The sequence below is a fragment of the Suillus bovinus genome (assembly GCF_016758785.1).
Source record: "Suillus bovinus strain UH-Sbo-P2 chromosome Unknown EDB93scaffold_20, whole genome shotgun sequence".
Taxonomy (NCBI): domain Eukaryota; kingdom Fungi; phylum Basidiomycota; class Agaricomycetes; order Boletales; family Suillaceae; genus Suillus; species Suillus bovinus.
The window spans coordinates 303,954-321,118 of NW_024542076.1; the positions used below are offsets into that span (position 1 = coordinate 303,954).

At 47.7% G+C, this 17,165-nt stretch overlaps 8 protein-coding genes across 8 annotated transcripts; all 8 read right to left on the reverse strand.

The window, feature by feature from the left end:
- Positions 1-351: 351 nt before the first annotated feature.
- On the reverse strand, positions 352-1,758 carry EDB93DRAFT_1249430 (NADP+-dependent D-mannitol dehydrogenase; the record flags this gene model as incomplete). Its single annotated transcript, XM_041452856.1, has 8 exons — positions 352-525; positions 577-1,057; positions 1,119-1,222; positions 1,273-1,374; positions 1,430-1,485; positions 1,542-1,553; positions 1,605-1,671; positions 1,720-1,758. 8 exons carry the CDS (start codon positions 1,756-1,758, stop codon positions 352-354), a joined length of 1,035 nt encoding a protein of 344 aa, XP_041308762.1.
- Positions 1,759-3,885: 2,127 nt separating this feature from the next.
- Positions 3,886-4,975, reverse strand: EDB93DRAFT_307437 (uncharacterized protein). Its single transcript, XM_041456042.1, has one exon. The coding sequence runs from the start codon at positions 4,796-4,798 to the stop codon at positions 3,995-3,997; it is 804 nt and encodes a 267-aa protein (XP_041308763.1). The 5' UTR covers positions 4,799-4,975; the 3' UTR covers positions 3,886-3,994.
- Positions 4,661-6,285, reverse strand: EDB93DRAFT_306889 (uncharacterized protein). The gene is made up of 9 exons (XM_041456040.1): positions 6,261-6,285; positions 6,126-6,209; positions 6,014-6,070; positions 5,791-5,962; positions 5,140-5,737; positions 5,025-5,088; positions 4,910-4,975; positions 4,850-4,854; positions 4,661-4,785 (listed from the first exon to the last, which is right to left on the reverse strand). Exons 3-7 carry the CDS (start codon positions 6,052-6,054, stop codon positions 4,921-4,923), a joined length of 930 nt encoding a protein of 309 aa, XP_041308764.1. The 5' UTR covers positions 6,055-6,070; positions 6,126-6,209; positions 6,261-6,285; the 3' UTR covers positions 4,661-4,785; positions 4,850-4,854; positions 4,910-4,920.
- A 2,186-nt stretch (positions 6,286-8,471) lies between these two features.
- Positions 8,472-9,733, reverse strand: EDB93DRAFT_306786 (Alpha/Beta hydrolase protein). Its single transcript, XM_041456039.1, has 5 exons — positions 9,381-9,733; positions 9,234-9,322; positions 9,157-9,179; positions 8,958-9,098; positions 8,472-8,908 (listed from the first exon to the last, which is right to left on the reverse strand). Exons 1-5 carry the CDS (start codon positions 9,609-9,611, stop codon positions 8,520-8,522), a joined length of 873 nt encoding a protein of 290 aa, XP_041308765.1. The 5' UTR covers positions 9,612-9,733; the 3' UTR covers positions 8,472-8,519.
- A 591-nt stretch (positions 9,734-10,324) lies between these two features.
- EDB93DRAFT_1249433 (Alpha/Beta hydrolase protein) lies at positions 10,325-11,419 on the reverse strand (the record flags this gene model as incomplete). The annotated part of the gene is made up of 5 exons (XM_041452857.1): positions 10,325-10,713; positions 10,764-10,904; positions 10,963-10,985; positions 11,040-11,128; positions 11,189-11,419. 5 exons carry the CDS (start codon positions 11,417-11,419, stop codon positions 10,325-10,327), a joined length of 873 nt encoding a protein of 290 aa, XP_041308766.1.
- Positions 11,420-12,763: 1,344 nt separating this feature from the next.
- On the reverse strand, positions 12,764-14,058 carry EDB93DRAFT_307034 (uncharacterized protein). Its single transcript, XM_041456041.1, has 3 exons — positions 13,648-14,058; positions 13,135-13,592; positions 12,764-13,080 (listed from the first exon to the last, which is right to left on the reverse strand). The coding sequence occupies exons 1-3, from the start codon at positions 13,814-13,816 to the stop codon at positions 13,054-13,056; spliced, it is 654 nt and encodes a 217-aa protein (XP_041308767.1). The 5' UTR covers positions 13,817-14,058; the 3' UTR covers positions 12,764-13,053.
- Positions 14,059-14,153: 95 nt separating this feature from the next.
- Positions 14,154-14,375, reverse strand: EDB93DRAFT_1249435 (uncharacterized protein; the record flags this gene model as incomplete). Its single annotated transcript, XM_041452858.1, has 2 exons — positions 14,154-14,233; positions 14,285-14,375. 2 exons carry the CDS (start codon positions 14,373-14,375, stop codon positions 14,154-14,156), a joined length of 171 nt encoding a protein of 56 aa, XP_041308768.1.
- A 681-nt stretch (positions 14,376-15,056) lies between these two features.
- Positions 15,057-17,078, reverse strand: EDB93DRAFT_1103191 (uncharacterized protein; the record flags this gene model as incomplete). The annotated part of the gene is made up of 7 exons (XM_041447282.1): positions 15,057-15,212; positions 15,260-15,588; positions 15,640-15,718; positions 15,777-16,075; positions 16,115-16,199; positions 16,508-16,893; positions 16,946-17,078. 7 exons carry the CDS (start codon positions 17,076-17,078, stop codon positions 15,057-15,059), a joined length of 1,467 nt encoding a protein of 488 aa, XP_041308769.1.
- Between the last annotated feature and the right edge of the window lie 87 nt (positions 17,079-17,165).

Here is a 17,165-nt window from a genome sequence, read left to right on the forward strand (position 1 = left end):
CCTGCACAGCACTGACCATAACGGCACACCGAGTAACAAGACGCATTCGTATGATGGAGATCAGCAGGTGTTAACACATGGGAAACCCCATTATGCGTGTGCGGCTCGCTAAGTACTCGGCGCTCAGTCTCCTGATGTGTTACAGCAGCTATGTCATTTACAGAGTCGAACGCATCGAATCGTACCGTCATGATATAAGAGTTGGGAGTCGCGCGTTGACTTGACGACACAGCGATGGGTATCATACATGCTGTCGAGCCGCGATAAGATACAGATAAAGGATAAAAGTACAAGGTATTACTTGTTGCGGGAGCTCCGTGACGATGCGGGACGTATGATGCGGATCTGCACTCATGGCTTGATCACGATCTTCACCGCTTTTCTGCTATTCATCTTGTCCAAGGCCAGTTGGTAATCCTCGAGCTTGAATACATCCGTCACCATCCCTTTCACCTTGACCTTTCCGCTATCGAGGTATGCGACTGCTCGTGGGAAGCAGTATGTTTGCGAGAAGGAGCCGATGATCTGGATAGGTGCGTCATCAGCATTATATCGAAGTTATATATAAAAACTCACAGTGATCTCATCCCCAAAGATCTTTGACGGGGGCCAATGAACGAGGGCCTTATTCTCATACACCCCATAAATCATCAATGTCCCACCCCTCCTTACATACCCAATCGACATATCGGCAATCTTTTCCACGCCGGTAGCCTCTACCACGACATCGAAGCCATATGGGTTATCGTCTTTGAGTTTCTGCCACTGCGCATCGGGGTTTTGACGGTCTAATTCGATGTATTCATCACCAGCCTCGAGTTCGCGGGCGATGTCCATCTTGATGCCTTTGTTCGCAGCAATGACGACGCGGGAGGCGCCGTTGAGCTTGAGGAGCTGTGCGAGGATGAGCCCAGTTGGACCTGCGCCGAGAAGGAGGACTTCGATGCCGACGGGGGGGTTGAGTTTGTCGAGGCCGTGAATTGCGCACGCGGCTGGTTCTAAGAGGGTTGATTCTTCGTCTGTAAGGTTCTTGATCTTGTATAGCTTCCTTTGATGGCTGAGATACGAAAATAGAATTTGGAAATGAGAATCACATAGGAAGAATAGGCTGTGCTCACTATACGATGTATTCGGCAAAGCCACCGTCGAGAGTAACGCCTCTGGCGTTGAAGTTCTCACAGAGGAGGGAATTGCCGCGTCTGCAGTAGAAGCAGTTGTCGCACTGACATTTTTACTGTAAGGATATTGTTTCGGATGTAGAGTTGGACTTACGGTCAGGCCTACATCAGCAACACATCGGTCGCCGATCTCGAAACCTGTGACATCCTTTCCCATTTCGACGACTGATCCGATAGCTTCATGACCCGGGATGAGCTGGGAGTGATGAGCTTAATAGGGAGTGACGTCACTGATGATAAGGGAGACTAACCGGGAATTTGGAGATGAATTCCCCGTCGTGGATGTGTCCGTCTGTGCCGCATACACCTGTGCAGAAGATATGAGAACGGTAGGTTCGAGGGAATGTGGTAGCTATCACTGACCACAACATGATACTAGGGTTTTTGGTGGTTAGAAAGTGAATATGGTAGGGCGGTAAGAGGTACCTTTCAAGAGAACGTCGTTGTCACCGACTTTGGGTATTGGGACTTGCTTAATCTCAAAGTCTTGTGGCTGTCGCTAGGTTAGAGGATGGATAGTGTGGTAGTGGAGGACGGGTACCTTGTTGTACCACAGAGCTCTCATAGTACCTTCAGGCATTGCGAGTAAGTGTAGTGAGGTTTAGAAGGGGAAAAATGATTTTTGTGATTAAGAGTATCCAAGCTGGCTTTTATCCCCAGAGTTCTGCTATTGGATTTGATTTAATATCGCCTTCATGTTTTTTTTTTGTAATCCTAGGTTAGGGTTAATCACCGGGTCAGATACCCCTAGGGCTCCAATTCGAGGCATAACTCACTCACACATGGAGCTCCTTTAGCTCTTGGTGGAGCTCGTCGTTATCATTTTCGGATCAGTCTCGCTCCCCCGACCTCGTTCGCACGCCACACTCCTTAGATAGACCAAGTCATGTGCGCACGACGAGTGCTAAGCCATCCCCCGGTGCCTCTCTCGGGCCGGCGCACCTCTCGCTCAACTTTGTCTGCCTGATATGCCCACCTACTCACGCAAAGTCCTGTCGTTTTGGAGTACTGACGTCATGACATATACTCATCTCAAGCGATTGTGATATGAACTCCATGAATGGTTTTGTTTACAAGTCTGCGGCGTTTGTCGCAAGTGAATCAGCTTCCGCATCAGTAGCGAAGTGCGATTGTGATACGGAGACAAATGGCTTTAATACATTTGCGTTTGTCGCCCCGTCTTTGTCTTCCCGTGCATATTGATGAAGGGATGTGAATGGGGCAGCCGAGCGCACAACCTTGCCTACTATGACCATAGTGTCTAATTTTGACCTCGTAGAACAACCTCCCCTCCACCAGTCGACATCTACATGCTGATATCCCAAATATTTATGTCATACCCGTTGTTCCTCATAGATGACATGCATGATGCAATATCGTTTTCGCCTTCCGAACATGTACTACTACGTACTGCCTAATGTCTTCTACGCTAACACAACATGCAAGCACTCGTCATAATTAGGGGACTAATAATTATTGATCACGGCTCTCCAAATTTTTGCTGACTGCATTCCTCAACTCCTCCACAGCAGTGGTGATTCGCTCTCCCTGCTCTAAATTTTGCATCTCTGGTCCCATCTCCCTCTTCAGTCTTCTGAGAACACCATCCACATCTCCAAGGAGGTCCTCCAGATCAGATTTCGAAGCATTCCGCATATACTGATTTGTGCCATCCACAAGAACAAGAAGGGGCTGGAAACAGTGTGCGCTGTAAATGTCATAGGGAGGATTGTACCACGCGCTTCTCATCACGTCCCACCACTGCTGCTCTGTAAGAGAATCCAACGATGTAACCAAGGTCTGTTCAGATGCAATTTGAAGGAGGATACCAGCAATGTAAAAGGCACGAGGAAAGTAGCGAACGCAGTACACTGGAATCATGCTAATGCACCGATCTATATGGCCATTCCTAGACAAATGAGGGTGCCAGTTGGAATTCCTCGCGAGGGCATAGAGCAGTTCGAGATAGCATATATCGCGGTTATAATTGAAAAGGCGGTCAGGACCATCATTGGAGGGTGTTGTACCTGGGTGCGGACAAACCGCGGTCATAATGGCGGAGGAGACCTTGGTAAAAACCATGTCCCGTAGCCTCGCATCATCAATGACATCGATCGAGATAGTGGCGGGGGAGAGCTTGGTCAAAATTATGTCCCGTAGCCTCGCATCATCAGCATCGATCGAGGCAATTTCTTCTCGGGCACTGTGAGCAGCGCAAAGAGCGGCATGGCGTAAATGGAGAGGCATGTGACTGTCCATGTAAGTGATGAGCCTCTCGATGAACAGATGTTGTTTAGTGGGGCTGCAGCACACTTTCATGCTACCCAGTAGAAAAAGGGTTGCATATGCCATTTCATGGTCATCGGCATCAATGTAGGCGAGGCAGTCCACCATCCAGTCGAAGTCTCCTGGTGAGTGGGATTCACCTTCCCACTCAAACTCCTGATCCCACATCTGGGCAGGGTCCTGAGAAATGCCGGCAGCAGCGAACGTGAAGTGCAGTGCCTTCCGCAGATCTGTCAACGAATTCCAGGACCTGTATTTGTCGGATGACTTTGCTCGTGAATAGATCTTCTTGCATACACCCAGGTTCCGCATAATGCGGAACGGAGGATGATATGAATGTCCAGCAAGCTCAAGGATACGATAGATGATGTCGATGAGGCTCCATGCCCTGCGTGTGACCCCTGTGCTATCTTCATAGAGCTCGCCTCCATCCCATGCCCAGAGAGCCTGTTGGAACTGCGCAAAAAGGGACTCCCTAAGTCGAGGCAGAGCATGACTGCACGATCTCTTTGTCAATCATGGCAGAAAAACTACCAAATGAATCGATGGCACCTTTTATCAATCCGAACTATGTCTTTCTTGTCGACCTGAATCCCGACCATGAGGCAGGCGAGAAGAGTGCAATTGGCTACTACTAAATTCGACGGAGAGGATGGAGAAGATAGCAAATTTGATATGACCTTTATCGCCAGGTTTTCTATGTCTCCACTCACTCGTTCAGTAACAAAGTGATAAGGAAGAAGATGTGACAACCGCTGAAGGACGGAGTCAGGGCAAGTTTCGGGCCAAGTAACAGACCACCAAGAAAAATCTGGGTTTATAGCTGTATCAAGCACCGTCTTGTCAGCTGGAAGCATACTACTCCTGTAAATCCGAACAAGCACATCCACGTCTGCTTCCCCACGGACAATAAATTCGCCAGGAGTAGGATATGCCCGAAGAAAACGCCTATAGTATAGATGAGTTAGAGCCATTGCACATGCCGAGGCCTTGTCCCCCAACGATGGTACAATTTTCCCTTGAATGTCGACGCAACTTGTAAAGCTATCATACATCAGAGGCAGTATGTCCGAGATGTCAAAATCCAGGGGCCATTCGACCTGCGGAACGAGCCTGGAGGCGGCAAGAAACGCTTCAGGATCCGTAGATGTCTCCAGTAGCCACTTGATGCTAGGAGCTTCGAGATCGCTGACAGGTGTGTCCGGAAGGTCAAGGGTAAGGATGCCATCATTTTCCTTCAAAACATCTAGATCCTGGTCGAGTGATTGTGCTTCTGCGTCTACAACCTTTGCCGAAGAGTGCGGAAGGAAAAAATGCAGCCCTTTGTGAAACATAGCAAATAACAGCTGAAAAGAGCGTCCTGCGAATGCGCCAGTAGCACGTACAGGGCCTGTGGAGTGAAATGAGCACTGGGCATCCTGTGTAAGAGTAGATAAGAACGTCACCCGCAAGTACTTCAGACATTCGGGTCCATCTTGATCTGACGGTACCAAGCAATCGTTGCAGCACACCTGACAAGAACGGTCAAAATATGAGCATATATAAGAAAATATGGCTCACCATGCGCTGACGTCGTGAGCTGCTGGAAATAACTGAAGACTCGTTTGAATGCTGGGCGTAGAACCTCTGCAACGTTGATTCAGATGAATACCAGAATCCAACAAAACGATCTTACTGTCCATGTGCAATTTTTGCAACACTATCGAGATCGGCGTCTGGAATGGACAGGCGGGAGATATCAAACACGCCATCACCGTTAGCGAATAGAACAGAAATCCGAAGGCTGTTGTGGAAATGATGACCCAGGCGATGCCGGGCTGCTTGTGCCACATATTTGCGCCGAGGGCAACCCCAAAGAGAAGGAGGGAGATCTGAAGCAGGACAGGAAAGGATTGCACGACGGCATCAAAATACCATGCGACGAGGCCTTCAAACTTCTCTTGCCTGCGCTTCCCTTGATCCTCCTGCGACCCGCGACCATATCTCTTTGTTTTGTAGTACCCGAGCCATTGCTTGCCTAATACGGCCCCGAACGCTGCTAGTAAGCTCATGGACAAGCTTGCGTATACGACCATTTGGATCCTCACAGTCGACGCAGCTGGCGACCATGTAGATGCTGGGTCTGCGGGGGCGGAGCCTGCTGCAGTGAAGTCACCAAGTCCGATCTGGACGATTTGCTTGAGAAGAGCATTCGTGGTGTCGCTGGGGTCGGGACTGAGATCAGACTCCATGGCGACAATGAAAGCCGAGCTGACGGCGGAGAAAAGACCAGACTGATCAAACATCAATCTCGGAAACGGATCAAAGATAAGCACGCTAAACCTACGAAAATCAAGACGATGTCCATGTCAGTAGTATATCGCTCGAGGAACTCGCCGTCGTGTTCCTCTGCGACTCTTTTATACATCCCCCAGAAACGAGACCGATCGTCTTTTCCACTCTTTGACGCAATCGTCGAGTTCTGGAGAACATCCAATACGTCCTTCATGACATTTGTTCTGCGTGTAGGGTGTTGTCAGCTGCGATCGCTTGGCGTATTTCTCACTTACAGTTCACTGAGACTCGGATTTGGCTGGTCTTTCTCCGCCATGACTTCTCCTCCCTGGCTGAGACAATTCATGAGATTGTTTAAACTCGCCATTAATATTGATAGGAACTTACAGTGTTGGATTGCTATCCGGTGCATCTTTGGAAGTACGTTCCTGTTCGTGAGGTTCTGATGACTGGGAAGGCCCAATGTTCGTGCTGCAGTTCTAGTGAAGAGTTGCACAAAAACATAAAGGAAGAATCACTCACGTCTCTGATGGTAGCTTCACCGTCGAAGGTCCGCTATTTGCCTGCTCCCTATCTTACTGTTATACGGGTGACAGATCCAAGTAAGCTGCAACTTACTCTGAATCCTCCGTGCGTCTTAGAGTATCCTGCTCTGTGGCAGGCTGCTCGTCGGTATAGAGGCGCTGGTCCTCAGCACCGTCAGTACTTGATGCCTTTGACATCGAGAGCTATGGGTATGTGGACTCAAAGTAAAAGCCAGTGGAATTGGGAAGAGCCGCAAGCTGGTTGGGCGCCTGCCTGAGCCACCACGAACACGTGTACGACATTGTTGACGCTGAGGGTGTCCGGCGTAAGCGTATCTTGGCGTAAGGAAGGTCTGAAATTGTGCAAGATAAGCAAAGCCAACTGCAGGTGGCCCAGGGACAGGGTTCTGTTCGAAATTCCAAGAAATTCAAGTCCAGCTTCATCTGATGGCAACTTGAAGGCAACAAGGTCAGGCTAACAGTAGAATAGCTTCGAATTGCTTGGGCGCTTGCGAGATTGCCTGTAATACTGGTGCGGACTCAGAACCAGCGAGATAACGTAGAGACTTATTACTTCCGATTGGGAACCCCAGCACCTTTCACATCCCTACAAGTTGCGCTACCCCAAACCAAGAGTGCCTGATACGTTCACCTAGTACTTGCGCAAGGTCCTGTCGTTTTTTTGTCAACATATATCCTTTGATACAACTCATTCCAAAAATAACACCCACTCATCGACTGGATTCTTTTCACCAGAAGGCGAATATCGAACCCAGCATCACGACACTGCCAATCAGCTCCACTTTCACAAACAACCTAGCCTCCCTCTGCATCCCACTGGTACACTCGTACCCTGCTCCTCCACCATATAGTAATAACTTCTTCCCCAACTTCGAGACCTCCACAGAGTCCGCACACTCGGCCATCGATGCTACGGGCGGCCCGCTACCCAGGGCAGTTGAACCTTATATTCCTGCCCCCAAAAGCGTCAACATCTGCTCCTCCCAAAACGGATTGAAAGCGTCTTTCACGCGGTACAGTTGACGAAGTCTCGGCATTTAAAACTTTGCGCGACAGTGGCTTGACTCCCTGTATTTATTTCTAGGTATACTCATTTCGGTCAAGAGGTTGAGCGTTGGTGCTCCCCTCTTGTACAACTTTTTCAAAATCTAGTTTTCTTGGCTCCATTGTTTTCGGGCATCACATCGTCGACAAATTCTCAACACGGAACAAACACCCGATAGCATTTCATATGCATGATGTTCACTGGCAGCCGGTTCATTCACACTGGCAGTACCAAGGCTAACGGTCCCTCCATATTTCTACGCATGCCGCAAGAACATCTGGAGCATATGTGGAAAAATTCTAGTCCACTCGCATGTTCCTGTCCACCTAGGTGTAAGTTCTACATGAACTTTGTTTGGTATTGATTATGGGGCCAACAGATATGCTCGTGTTGAGCGTTTTTCAGAATAGACACCGGGTAAAAACCAGATGAACGAGCCATAGGCTGCGCTAAAAAAACAATCGTGTTCGAACCTACGGGTGAGCTGGATTTGAAGAAAGTGAAGGTGAGTGCACCCTGGAGTTGTATTTAGTGCATGCTACTTACATCTTGCTCTGTCTACTAGGGTGTTGATTGACGCGATTAGGCGATCGATCTGGGGAGAACGCAGCGGATCGAGGAGAAGTGTAAGGGGAGATTGTCGCTGCTTTCTTTAAAAGTGTCGGCTGATTCGAAAGGTGTTATCTCGATGTATGGCGGGTCTGTGATGCTCTTGAAACGTGTTGTCCATGCTTGTCTGTAAGGGAGACTTATTGTTTCGCGTATGCCCTTCCAAACCGTTTGATGTATCTAATGGAATTTTATGCCCCAATGCTCCTTCGTCTTCCATTGCAGAACCAACCCTCCTGAAGGTGCCGTATCTATATGCGCAGACCTACCTATCATGCAGCAGTTGAACGCATTTTGGAAGCGATGTTAGGCTGCACATCAAAACTACTCGATAATGATATAGTGAGAGAAAGCGTGTCTCATTACCACCCCGAATACTCTGCTACTGAGCTAGGTCTGGTCCCATCGTTTTGGAGTACGGATGTCATGATGTGCAAGGACATTTGCGTACACTCAGGCCGAGTTGGTCAACGATTTGGGTCGTAATGTAGTTTTCGATCAAGATTTACAAAATATCCCAGATCATGTATCCTTCAAACTTGAATACAACTTCTCGTCCCAAAAATAAATCGAACAACACCTTCACGACTCCAACCACTCCCTCACAAACGACACAAACTCCCTCTCCATCTCACTCGTATACTCATGCACCGCCCCTTCCTCTACCACAACCCTCTTAACCCCACCCTCCCCAACTTCAAGACCCTCCACAAACTCGGCTGACGCCGCCCACGGCACAGCCTTATCCTCCTTCCCTGAAAGGACCAATATCTTCTTCCCCCAAAACGGATTGGAAGCGTCATTGGCGCGATACGCCAGCCGTGCAGGGTCATGCGATTCTATGTATGCTTTAAAGGAGGCAGGAAAGTAGGGCGGGGAGAGAGGGATGTCTGAGGATTGGGCGCGGTGGGAGATGAGTTTCATATAGTCGGGGCAGCCGATTATGGAAATTCCGAGGGTGAGCCGGGGTTCTAGAGGATTGTGGGTGTAGACAAGTAGCTAAACGAGCCGGGTACGTACCTCTACAGAGCGCAATCCACGTCGAATGTCCTCCAAGACTCCCACCGCTTATACCCCATTCCACAATCGTCCGTTCACCCGAGGGATAGAGGAAGGAAGGAAGATGGTCGATCAAGAAGGACACGTCTTGTGCTGTACCAGCTTCGAATGGGGTCAGATTTACTATGCACGTTTAGTACTGATTGTAGCTTGGACGTACTTTGGATGGTATACATGTCCATCCTGAATTCGAATGAAATCAACTTTATGCCATGTTATGAATGGACAGCAACGTACGCATGCTGATCGTTATTCTCAGCCGGATCCTTGCTCCATACGAGATTCCGCTGATGGTCTACAAGTCTCGCTCCGTGGTTCCTGTGATCCTTTCCCCCCACCTATCGTCATTTTCTTCCATACGAAAATGAAGGAAAAGTGACTCACAAAAGCAACGACGATAAGATCTTTCTTCCTCTCTCCCCCACCTGATTTATAACTCTCATTCAAAATAGCTTTAACAATATCGAGGACGTATTGAACTTGTGCGCTTCCTAAACGGCCGTGGAGGAAGAAGAGCACGTGGATGGGGTGTGTGGAGCTGGACGTTGAAGTCGGGTGGGAGTAGATATCGACGGGGAGACCACCGATTAGGAGGGTTTGTTTGGTGGGTTCCATTGTGGGTGCAAAACTAATGTAGTATCTGAAGGGGAGGAGTATATGTATAATATGCTATTGATTTGTCTAACTCATCATGTGGTGTCTCATGTACGTGGCAATGTCAGATGGTGTTCGAGTCATCGTGCATTGTGGCTTGTGATAAAGGACGTTGTTCCATTCATTGGATGATCGCTGCACAATAGTAGCATTGGCAGGCTTCCACTCATCCTGCTCCGTGACTGATTGCAAGTGCTGTAAACGTTCAATGATTCAACAAACCACGCACATCATGATAAAGCTCTCGAGAGTTGACAGTCCCAATTGATGAAAACCCACTATGACGTGGATCTCTGTTTGAAACGTCATCGATAGGAAATAGGGCAGAGTATGAAAAGCAAATTGTAGTCAAGTTCCGAGCTTCGCATCGTATCGTAGTGCGCACGCACATTGCATTGTATTTGCAATGTGTGATGGGTGGCATGACATCATATTATTCGTAGTCCAAGGCACGAACAAGTGATACGAACGAAGTGCGGGTTGGCCACTTGTGCATCCGTGGTAGTATCATTACGCCAGGCTGGTCACGAGCCTAATTTGCGCGCACTCAGGCTGAGTTGGTCAACGATTTGCATAGTAAATGTAGTTTTTGATCAAGCGACATAGATTTACAAACATATTCTGGATCATATATCAATACAACTATCGTCCAAAAAATAAATCAAACAACACCTTCACAATTCCAACCACTCCCTCACAAACAATGCAGCCTCCCTCTGCATCCCACTCGTACACTCATGCCCCGCCCCTTCCTCTACCACAGCCCTCTTAACCCCACCCTCCCCAACTTCAAGACCCTCCACAAACTTGGCCGACGCCGCCCACGGCACAAGCGTATCCTCCTTCCCTGAAAGCACCAATACCTTCTTCCCCAAAAACGGATTGGAAGCGTCATTGGCGCGATACGCCAGCCGTGCAGGGTCGTGCGATTCTATGTATGATTTAAAGGAGGTAGGAAAATAGGGCGGGGCGAGAGGGATGTCTGAGGATTGGGCACGTTGTGAGATGAGTTTCATATAGTCGGGGCAGCCGATTATGGGAATTCCGAGGGTGAGCCGGGGTTCTAGAGGATTGTGGGTTTAGACAAAGTAGCTAGATGAGCCGGGTACGTACCTCTAGAAAGCGCAATCCAAGTCGAATGTCCTCCAAGACTGATACCACCTACACCCCATTCCACAATCGTTCGTTCACCCGAGGGATAGAGGAAGCAAGAAAGGTGGTCGATTAAGAAGGATATATCTTGTGCTGTACCAGCTTCGAGCGGGGTCAGATTTACGACGCACGTTCAGTACCGATTGTAACTTGGACGTACTTTGAATGGTATACATATCCATCCTAAATTCGAACGAAATCAACTTTATGACATATTATGAATAGACAGCAACGTACGCATGCTGATCGTTATTCTTAGCCGGATCCTTGCTCCACGCGAAATTCCGCTGCTGATCTACAAGTCTCGTCCCGTGGTTCCTGTGATCCTTGCCCCCCACCCATCATTATTTTCTTTCCATACGAAGATGTAGCAAAAAGTGACTCACCAAAGCAACGACGATAAGATCTTTCTTCCTCTCTCCCCCACCTGATCCATAAGTCTTATCAAAAATAGCTTTAACAGTACCGACTACGTTTTGATCTTGTGTGCTTCCGAAGCGGCCGTGGAGGAAGAAGAGCACATGGACGGGGTGTGTGGAACTAGACGTCGAAGTCGGGTGGGAGTAGACGTCGACGAGGAGACCACCGATTAGGAGGGTTTGTTTGGTGGGTTCCATCGTGGGTGCAGGACTAGTGTGGTATCATGATGGGAAGGAGTATATATATCATATACTAATATACATGTCTAGCTCGTCATGTGGTGTCTCGCGTACGTGGCAATGTCAGATGGTGTTTGAGCCATCGTGACTTGTGATAATAGTACTAGCACTGGTCAGACATCTCATCCTGTAAACGTTCAGTGATTCAACAAACCACACACGTAATCATGATAAGGCTTTCGAGAGTCAACATTAATATTCCCCACTTGTGATCATTGCATTTCTCGCCATGAAAAAAAAGTAAAAACCACAAGAGCGTGGCATGTCGATGTCGGCAGGAAACAATGCTGCGACCGTCGGAAACATGTCGGAAACTTCAACCCTGGACCAATTTGACAAACGTTGACATAAGCACATGAAGTTGGGCGGAACTCGTTGAAGTTCAGTCATCTTCGTTTTTGTGAAGTCAAACTCGGATATTTCCTACCACACAGCCTACAACTCACGTCGAATATGAAACAAGAAGATTCAAGTACTTGGCAGTGTGTGTGAAATTGATGAAGTAGAGAGGGCACGAAGGTCTGGGCGGTGGTGGCACGTCCTGTCACCTGTACCTGCTCATATTAACTTTCTTACAACACACACAGAGCCCTGCGTATTATCTTACATATCCCAGACCAGCACATGGTATGCTTTAAGATGCCCAAGCCGCCCGCCCACCCTTGATCCTCGTCACACCATGAATTCCTTCAATAAGCAGGGATGGATCACGTACCACGGCAGCCTTTGGGCCGTATTCGACATCTGTGATGCGGACAAAAAAGTTAGTTTCAGTACTGCATTTTGCTTGAATCATGCTCAACTTTCATCCCCAACTTCATTTTCGAGACTGGGCTTCTGGCAGTGGGCAAGTTCTGCTTGTGATCTCTATGAATATGTTGAGGACATCACCAAGAAGCAAGTCATCAGCCGGGGCCTGCTGCCCGCGGTGGGCGAAACTCAGGGTGGTTATCGCGCACTTGAACAAGAAGGTCACCGTGGGCATGTTTCCGGCAGAGGTAGCGTGTTCCTAGTCTGCATAGACTTCAATACATTCATGATCATACTTGGGCTACGCCAACCCGACGTCCTATAAGTACATTGTTTACCATCAATGTCGATAGAAATCTTACTTTGTCAATAGCAGGTCACGTTTGTCGATTATTTACTGATCTCTTCTAGGTGATTAATGTTCGCACACGGTGTACGGATGACTTGAAGCTTTTAGAGGTTGTATCCCCTGCATGACACGTGTTCCATCAGCTACTGGAGACTAGTATCCACATATCCAACAATTGACCGCACAATGGGATACTATCGTTCGCATGCTACTTTGTCCGAATGGCTTGCGTTAGGTACTCTGGAACCAAGATGATGAGGTTGTTTGTGCTCTGAATGTCTCTTTCTCTACAGAGGGCGATGATGATGTTGATCACACGTTTCCGTGGTTGAATTCTCTGAATTACTGGAGACTAGGCGAGCAAATTGTCTAACTCAAAGCAAGCTCCACGCAATGTTTGGTAAGTTCCAAGTATATCTATAGGTCATGAATAAATCTAAAACGAACAACCACGAGTCAGGGATGAGTGCCCTACGCTACTACGACAGTTCTACTAAAGGGGGTGGAATTCGTCCATTCGCTTATCCAGAAAAGAGTCAGTTGCTTTGATTATACCAGAGTCGCTATGACTTACTGCTGTACGATTGCTGATGGGAGCACGTTGCCGATCTTCCCAATTGACAGCAACACTGTCGTATAGCTTCCCCCAGTCACGGCAGACATGTGTAGCACCAACCCGGTCTTGTTCAAAGTCTCGTGTTGTAAAATCTCCTGCCTCCATGGTCAGATCGGCTTGGCAAAGTATCCATTGCCTTAGATAATTAAGACAATGGTGAGTATGCTCTTGGACATTTTCACCTGCGAGAGCTGCTCGGAAGAGCCTGAGACAGTGAAGCTGATGGAACATAGCCACGAAGAAAGACCTGTTCTCTGCACCCAGAACTACGTGTCCAGTCCCTGGGGGAGAAGTAGAAAGCCATTCTATCTCGGACTCTGGAAGGTCTAGCGCAAATCGTACGCTTTCCTCTGCCACGAATCTCACTTTGCCCGCATCAGGTACTAGGGACTCGGGAAAATCGTCGCCCACGAAAGCTGAAAATATGATGTATGTAAGCTTATCGTGATATTGGACAGAAAGTATACTGACTAAAATTTTTCTGCCACCTTGATGCGCGTATTTTTGAGAGATGCTGAGTGTTCAAGTTTTCCTTTGAGAGTATTGACTTGAATATGATGCTAGTAAGCGCAATAGATACGATAGCGAGGGACATCATCATAATCAAGTAGACCGAACGTTCGAGTCGATTGTTGGGCATGGCTTGACAGAGATTCGATTACACGTACTGATACTTAAAAGGCATCGGGGGTATGCGAATAGGCTAGCATGCCAGCGGGGCTATGCAATGCACATTGATGCAGATTCTTGCCGGAGTTGACATGGACATTGTAGTCAGCCAATTAAAATTGGTTCACCACGGATCTCGGTTGCGGTGCTTGTCTTCCCAAGACCTATTATCAGATGTCTTTTTGTGCGTCTCGCCAGGCACCTCTACTTCTTGTATTTCCTGTTCGTCATCCACATAATAGCTAAATGGTTCAATGTATGCTAAGCGTTTCTCCTGATATGCACCGCATCTGCTGACTGAACTTTTTCTAGGATTGTGCCGCCGCAGCGCCAAGAAGCCTGGAGGCCTCGGCTGGTATCTCCTCAGCTCCAATGCTAGCATAAGCTTCTAAAGTATAGATTGAATATGGAAACAACGACTTTGGTTCGATACACTTACTTCCTCCTAAATCCTGACAAGTCGACTGCAGTGGTGCAAGAATTACACAGACCGCAAATGCTGAGAGGATGGTGAGAATTTTAGCGACCATGTCTCTCGAACGACAATATTGGGTGATGGGTAATGGTGGAAACAGGGGTATCTTCTACAGATTTATATCCATGCTGCGCCGTGGGTATGTTATTGGTGAGTTCCGATACATGGTGTTAACTAGTAGTGTAGTAGTACGCGCACTCGGTGATATGGCATCGGAAGACCGATCCCCTGTGATCAGCCATCAGCGCTTCAGCGCTCAGCGCTCAGCTAGTACTTCGAGCCGGTTTCTATGTAGACCATGTGGGACACTATGAAACAGGAAGGTGGTTTTTTTATCACCGCCTGGTTTCTTGCATCTCACCTTCCAAGATTGATCCTCACTTACACCTCCGAGTCTGATGTAAGTCAGTACAAGAATGAAGATAATTGTTTCTTGACTTGGTTAGAGAGCCTGATACCTAAATTAAATGTTTTTGAACTGTCTTACTCCGAGTCCATGTGCTCACAATAATATCTTTGTCGTATATCTAGCAGTTTCCGATCAATCAAACTTCTCGTGGCGTGCGAGGTACTCGAGAAGCTCCTGCCTTTATCTTTGCTATAGAGCGCCACGATCGATGATACCAACAATAAAGTTGAAATGGGCGCAAGATATCTTGCAAACAATATTCTTGTGATTCGAAATCTATGTAAATGTTTGGATATTCACGTGGCACCATATACACGAGCCCTACCATTACAGGTTCTTATCGTTCATATCACTACTGCTGCCAGAAGATGAGTCGTGATGGAAAGTTGCATGCAGAGTCGTTAGAGAGACGTCAGAGGCCGTATCTTTTGACCATGCAACCCCCGAAGCAACCCTTAAAATGATGAGCTGGGGTGTCAAGACCTAGCAGCAAATTAGAGAGCTCGTCATAGTAGTGTATTCAAACGCACCACAAAGGTTCCCCAGACTATTCCTACCGCCGTCGCACTTGGGACACCTTGGATATAGGTAGCAAGGTAGGCGATCCCCAGAATTGTGAAAGGCAGGGCAGACTCGACCAAAATTTCCATAGTGCCCGTGTAGACACCCTTCTGCTCATCGGTGAGGATAGATCGTACTCGGTGATGATAGTATAACAACCGGGAAATAATCAATACAGTCACGATGACGTTAAAGCTGACAGTTAATGCGACCCATGAAATGCCGAATTGTGCAGCAAGGCCCTGCCATATATCTGACATTGGCATGGCACTCTCAACCACCATGATGATGGCCATAGCTAGACAGATTAACAGTTGGTTTGGTGCCGGATCGATAGTGAAGCACTTACCGGCAGATCCCAAGTATATAATTGCGGGGATGACAATTACTGGCACACTTGACCCCCAAATGATGTAACAGCGATAAAGCTTTCGACATGAATACATGAACATCAGAACTCGATGATGATATATGTTGTAAACTCACCAAGAGTCCGTCCGTCATAATATTTGCGGTGCAGTCAGCCGCTGTGCCAAAAACGTTGTACCAAGCGGCTAAATTCGCAGCAAGAAATGCAGAGGGGCCGCCGGGATAGTTTTGCCTTTCTATCCACATAAGCTCGCAGACGACGATATTACTTGTGCTGGCGATCGTCAAAAGAAGCAAGAGAAGGCCTCCGAAATAAATGTAAAATTTCCTGCGCTCCACTTGCTTGCTTGAGGTCATAAGCAGGTAAGTAGAGTAGGCATATAGGAATAAATTTCCTCCTACACCCGGAGTATGAGCTGTCAACAAGAGACTATTACTGGTAGGATAGAACTTACCATAAATGGCTACAGAAATGGTATTCCCAATATACAGAGCACGCTGCGTAGCAAGTTCAGTGGACGCCATGAGGGACACGGCAAGCTTGGGACAAGTTGGTTGTAGGAATATATATATATCACCGGCAGCGCTTCAGCTGCTAGCGATAGTGATACGGCAGAACATATCTCCGAAAGAATTTTGATGATCAAGAGTCCTAAGTAGTATGAAGCAAAGGCTGTGAAGTCCGCTGTAGATATCATTGTGGCCGCGGCATTTCAGTACTCGATAAGCGGCAGCCCAGATGCGACAATATACAACCATGTAAGGTAACAAAGTCCGTATGCTCAGCGCTCAGCTCCAGCCTGGTTCTTCTTCACTTCCTCCAATACAAAATTCCAATTATTACACACATATATCCCAGGTCGCACGAAAAATTGTTGTAATGAGGTTTCCTTGCTTGCTATCAATATGTTTTCCAGCTGAGCATCACTGCGACACATGATCATCTGACGCAAGTAGTTAAGGCAGTGACGGCTCAGAGCTGCGCTGCTGTTTGCTCTAACAATATCCTCTCGTAGGATATCGAGGCAACGCAATTGGTGGAACATTGAGATCGAAAATGGGTGACCACGCTGTTCCCCCAAATAAACAAGCCCGTTACCCGGTGTTAGGCTGGCCCACTCCGCCCTCCCATCTTCAGTGTTCATCTGATAATGTACTGAATCCTCGAAGGCCATCAGGGCTGGACCAGCCTGTGCTAGGGGCAATAGCCGAGGGAAATCGTCGCCGACGAATGCTGTCATAGAAAATTAATGCATAATTTACATTTCAGTTGCAGACTCGCTCACAATAGACCTCGTTCGTTGTGTTATCAACTTGAAGGCTGCAGAAGAAAAGTATCATGCCGATCTTCATAAAAATGCAGAGAGCGATGATCCAGAGCTGGGTTCGGATGTTGTTGCTAGTATGCATCAGAGTCATTGCGTCCATACTACAAGCAACTTGAAGCAAGTCGTCAGCTTATTCCTGCGCTGTTTATATCAACAATAACGGACGTACTAGGCTTGC

What these genes read in the sequence shown, in the direction of transcription:
- EDB93DRAFT_307437 (XM_041456042.1), bottom strand. Translation starts at nt 4,798, where the DNA reads ATGTTTCACAAAGGGCTGCATTTTTTCCTTCCGCACTCTTCGGCAAAG.
- EDB93DRAFT_306889 (XM_041456040.1), bottom strand. Translation starts at nt 6,054, where the DNA reads ATGGCGGAGAAAGACCAGCCAAATCCGAGTCTCAGTGAACT. An exon ending in GCAAAAATTGCACATGGACA is followed by an intron (nt 5,089 to 5,139) that starts GTAAGATCGTTT and finishes AACGTTGCAGAG; the next exon opens with GTTCTACGCCCAGCATTCAA. An exon ending in GCTCACGACGTCAGCGCATG is followed by an intron (nt 4,976 to 5,024) that starts GTGAGCCATATT and finishes CGTTCTTGTCAG; the next exon opens with GTGTGCTGCAACGATTGCTT.
- EDB93DRAFT_306786 (XM_041456039.1), bottom strand. Translation starts at nt 9,611, where the DNA reads ATGGAACCCACCAAACAAACCCTCCTAATCGGTGGTCTCCCCGTCGAT. An exon ending in ATCTTATCGTCGTTGCTTTT is followed by an intron (nt 9,323 to 9,380) that starts GTGAGTCACTTT and finishes GTGGGGGGAAAG; the next exon opens with GATCACAGGAACCACGGAGC. An exon ending in GGACATGTATACCATCCAAA is followed by an intron (nt 9,099 to 9,156) that starts GTACGTCCAAGC and finishes CCCCATTCGAAG; the next exon opens with CTGGTACAGCACAAGACGTG.
- EDB93DRAFT_307034 (XM_041456041.1), bottom strand. Translation starts at nt 13,816, where the DNA reads ATGCCCAACAATCGACTCGAACGTTCGGTCTACTTGATTATGATGATG. An exon ending in AAGGTGGCAGAAAAATTTTA is followed by an intron (nt 13,593 to 13,647) that starts GTCAGTATACTT and finishes TCATATTTTCAG; the next exon opens with CTTTCGTGGGCGACGATTTT. An exon ending in CCATCAGCAATCGTACAGCA is followed by an intron (nt 13,081 to 13,134) that starts GTAAGTCATAGC and finishes TTTCTGGATAAG; the next exon opens with CGAATGGACGAATTCCACCC.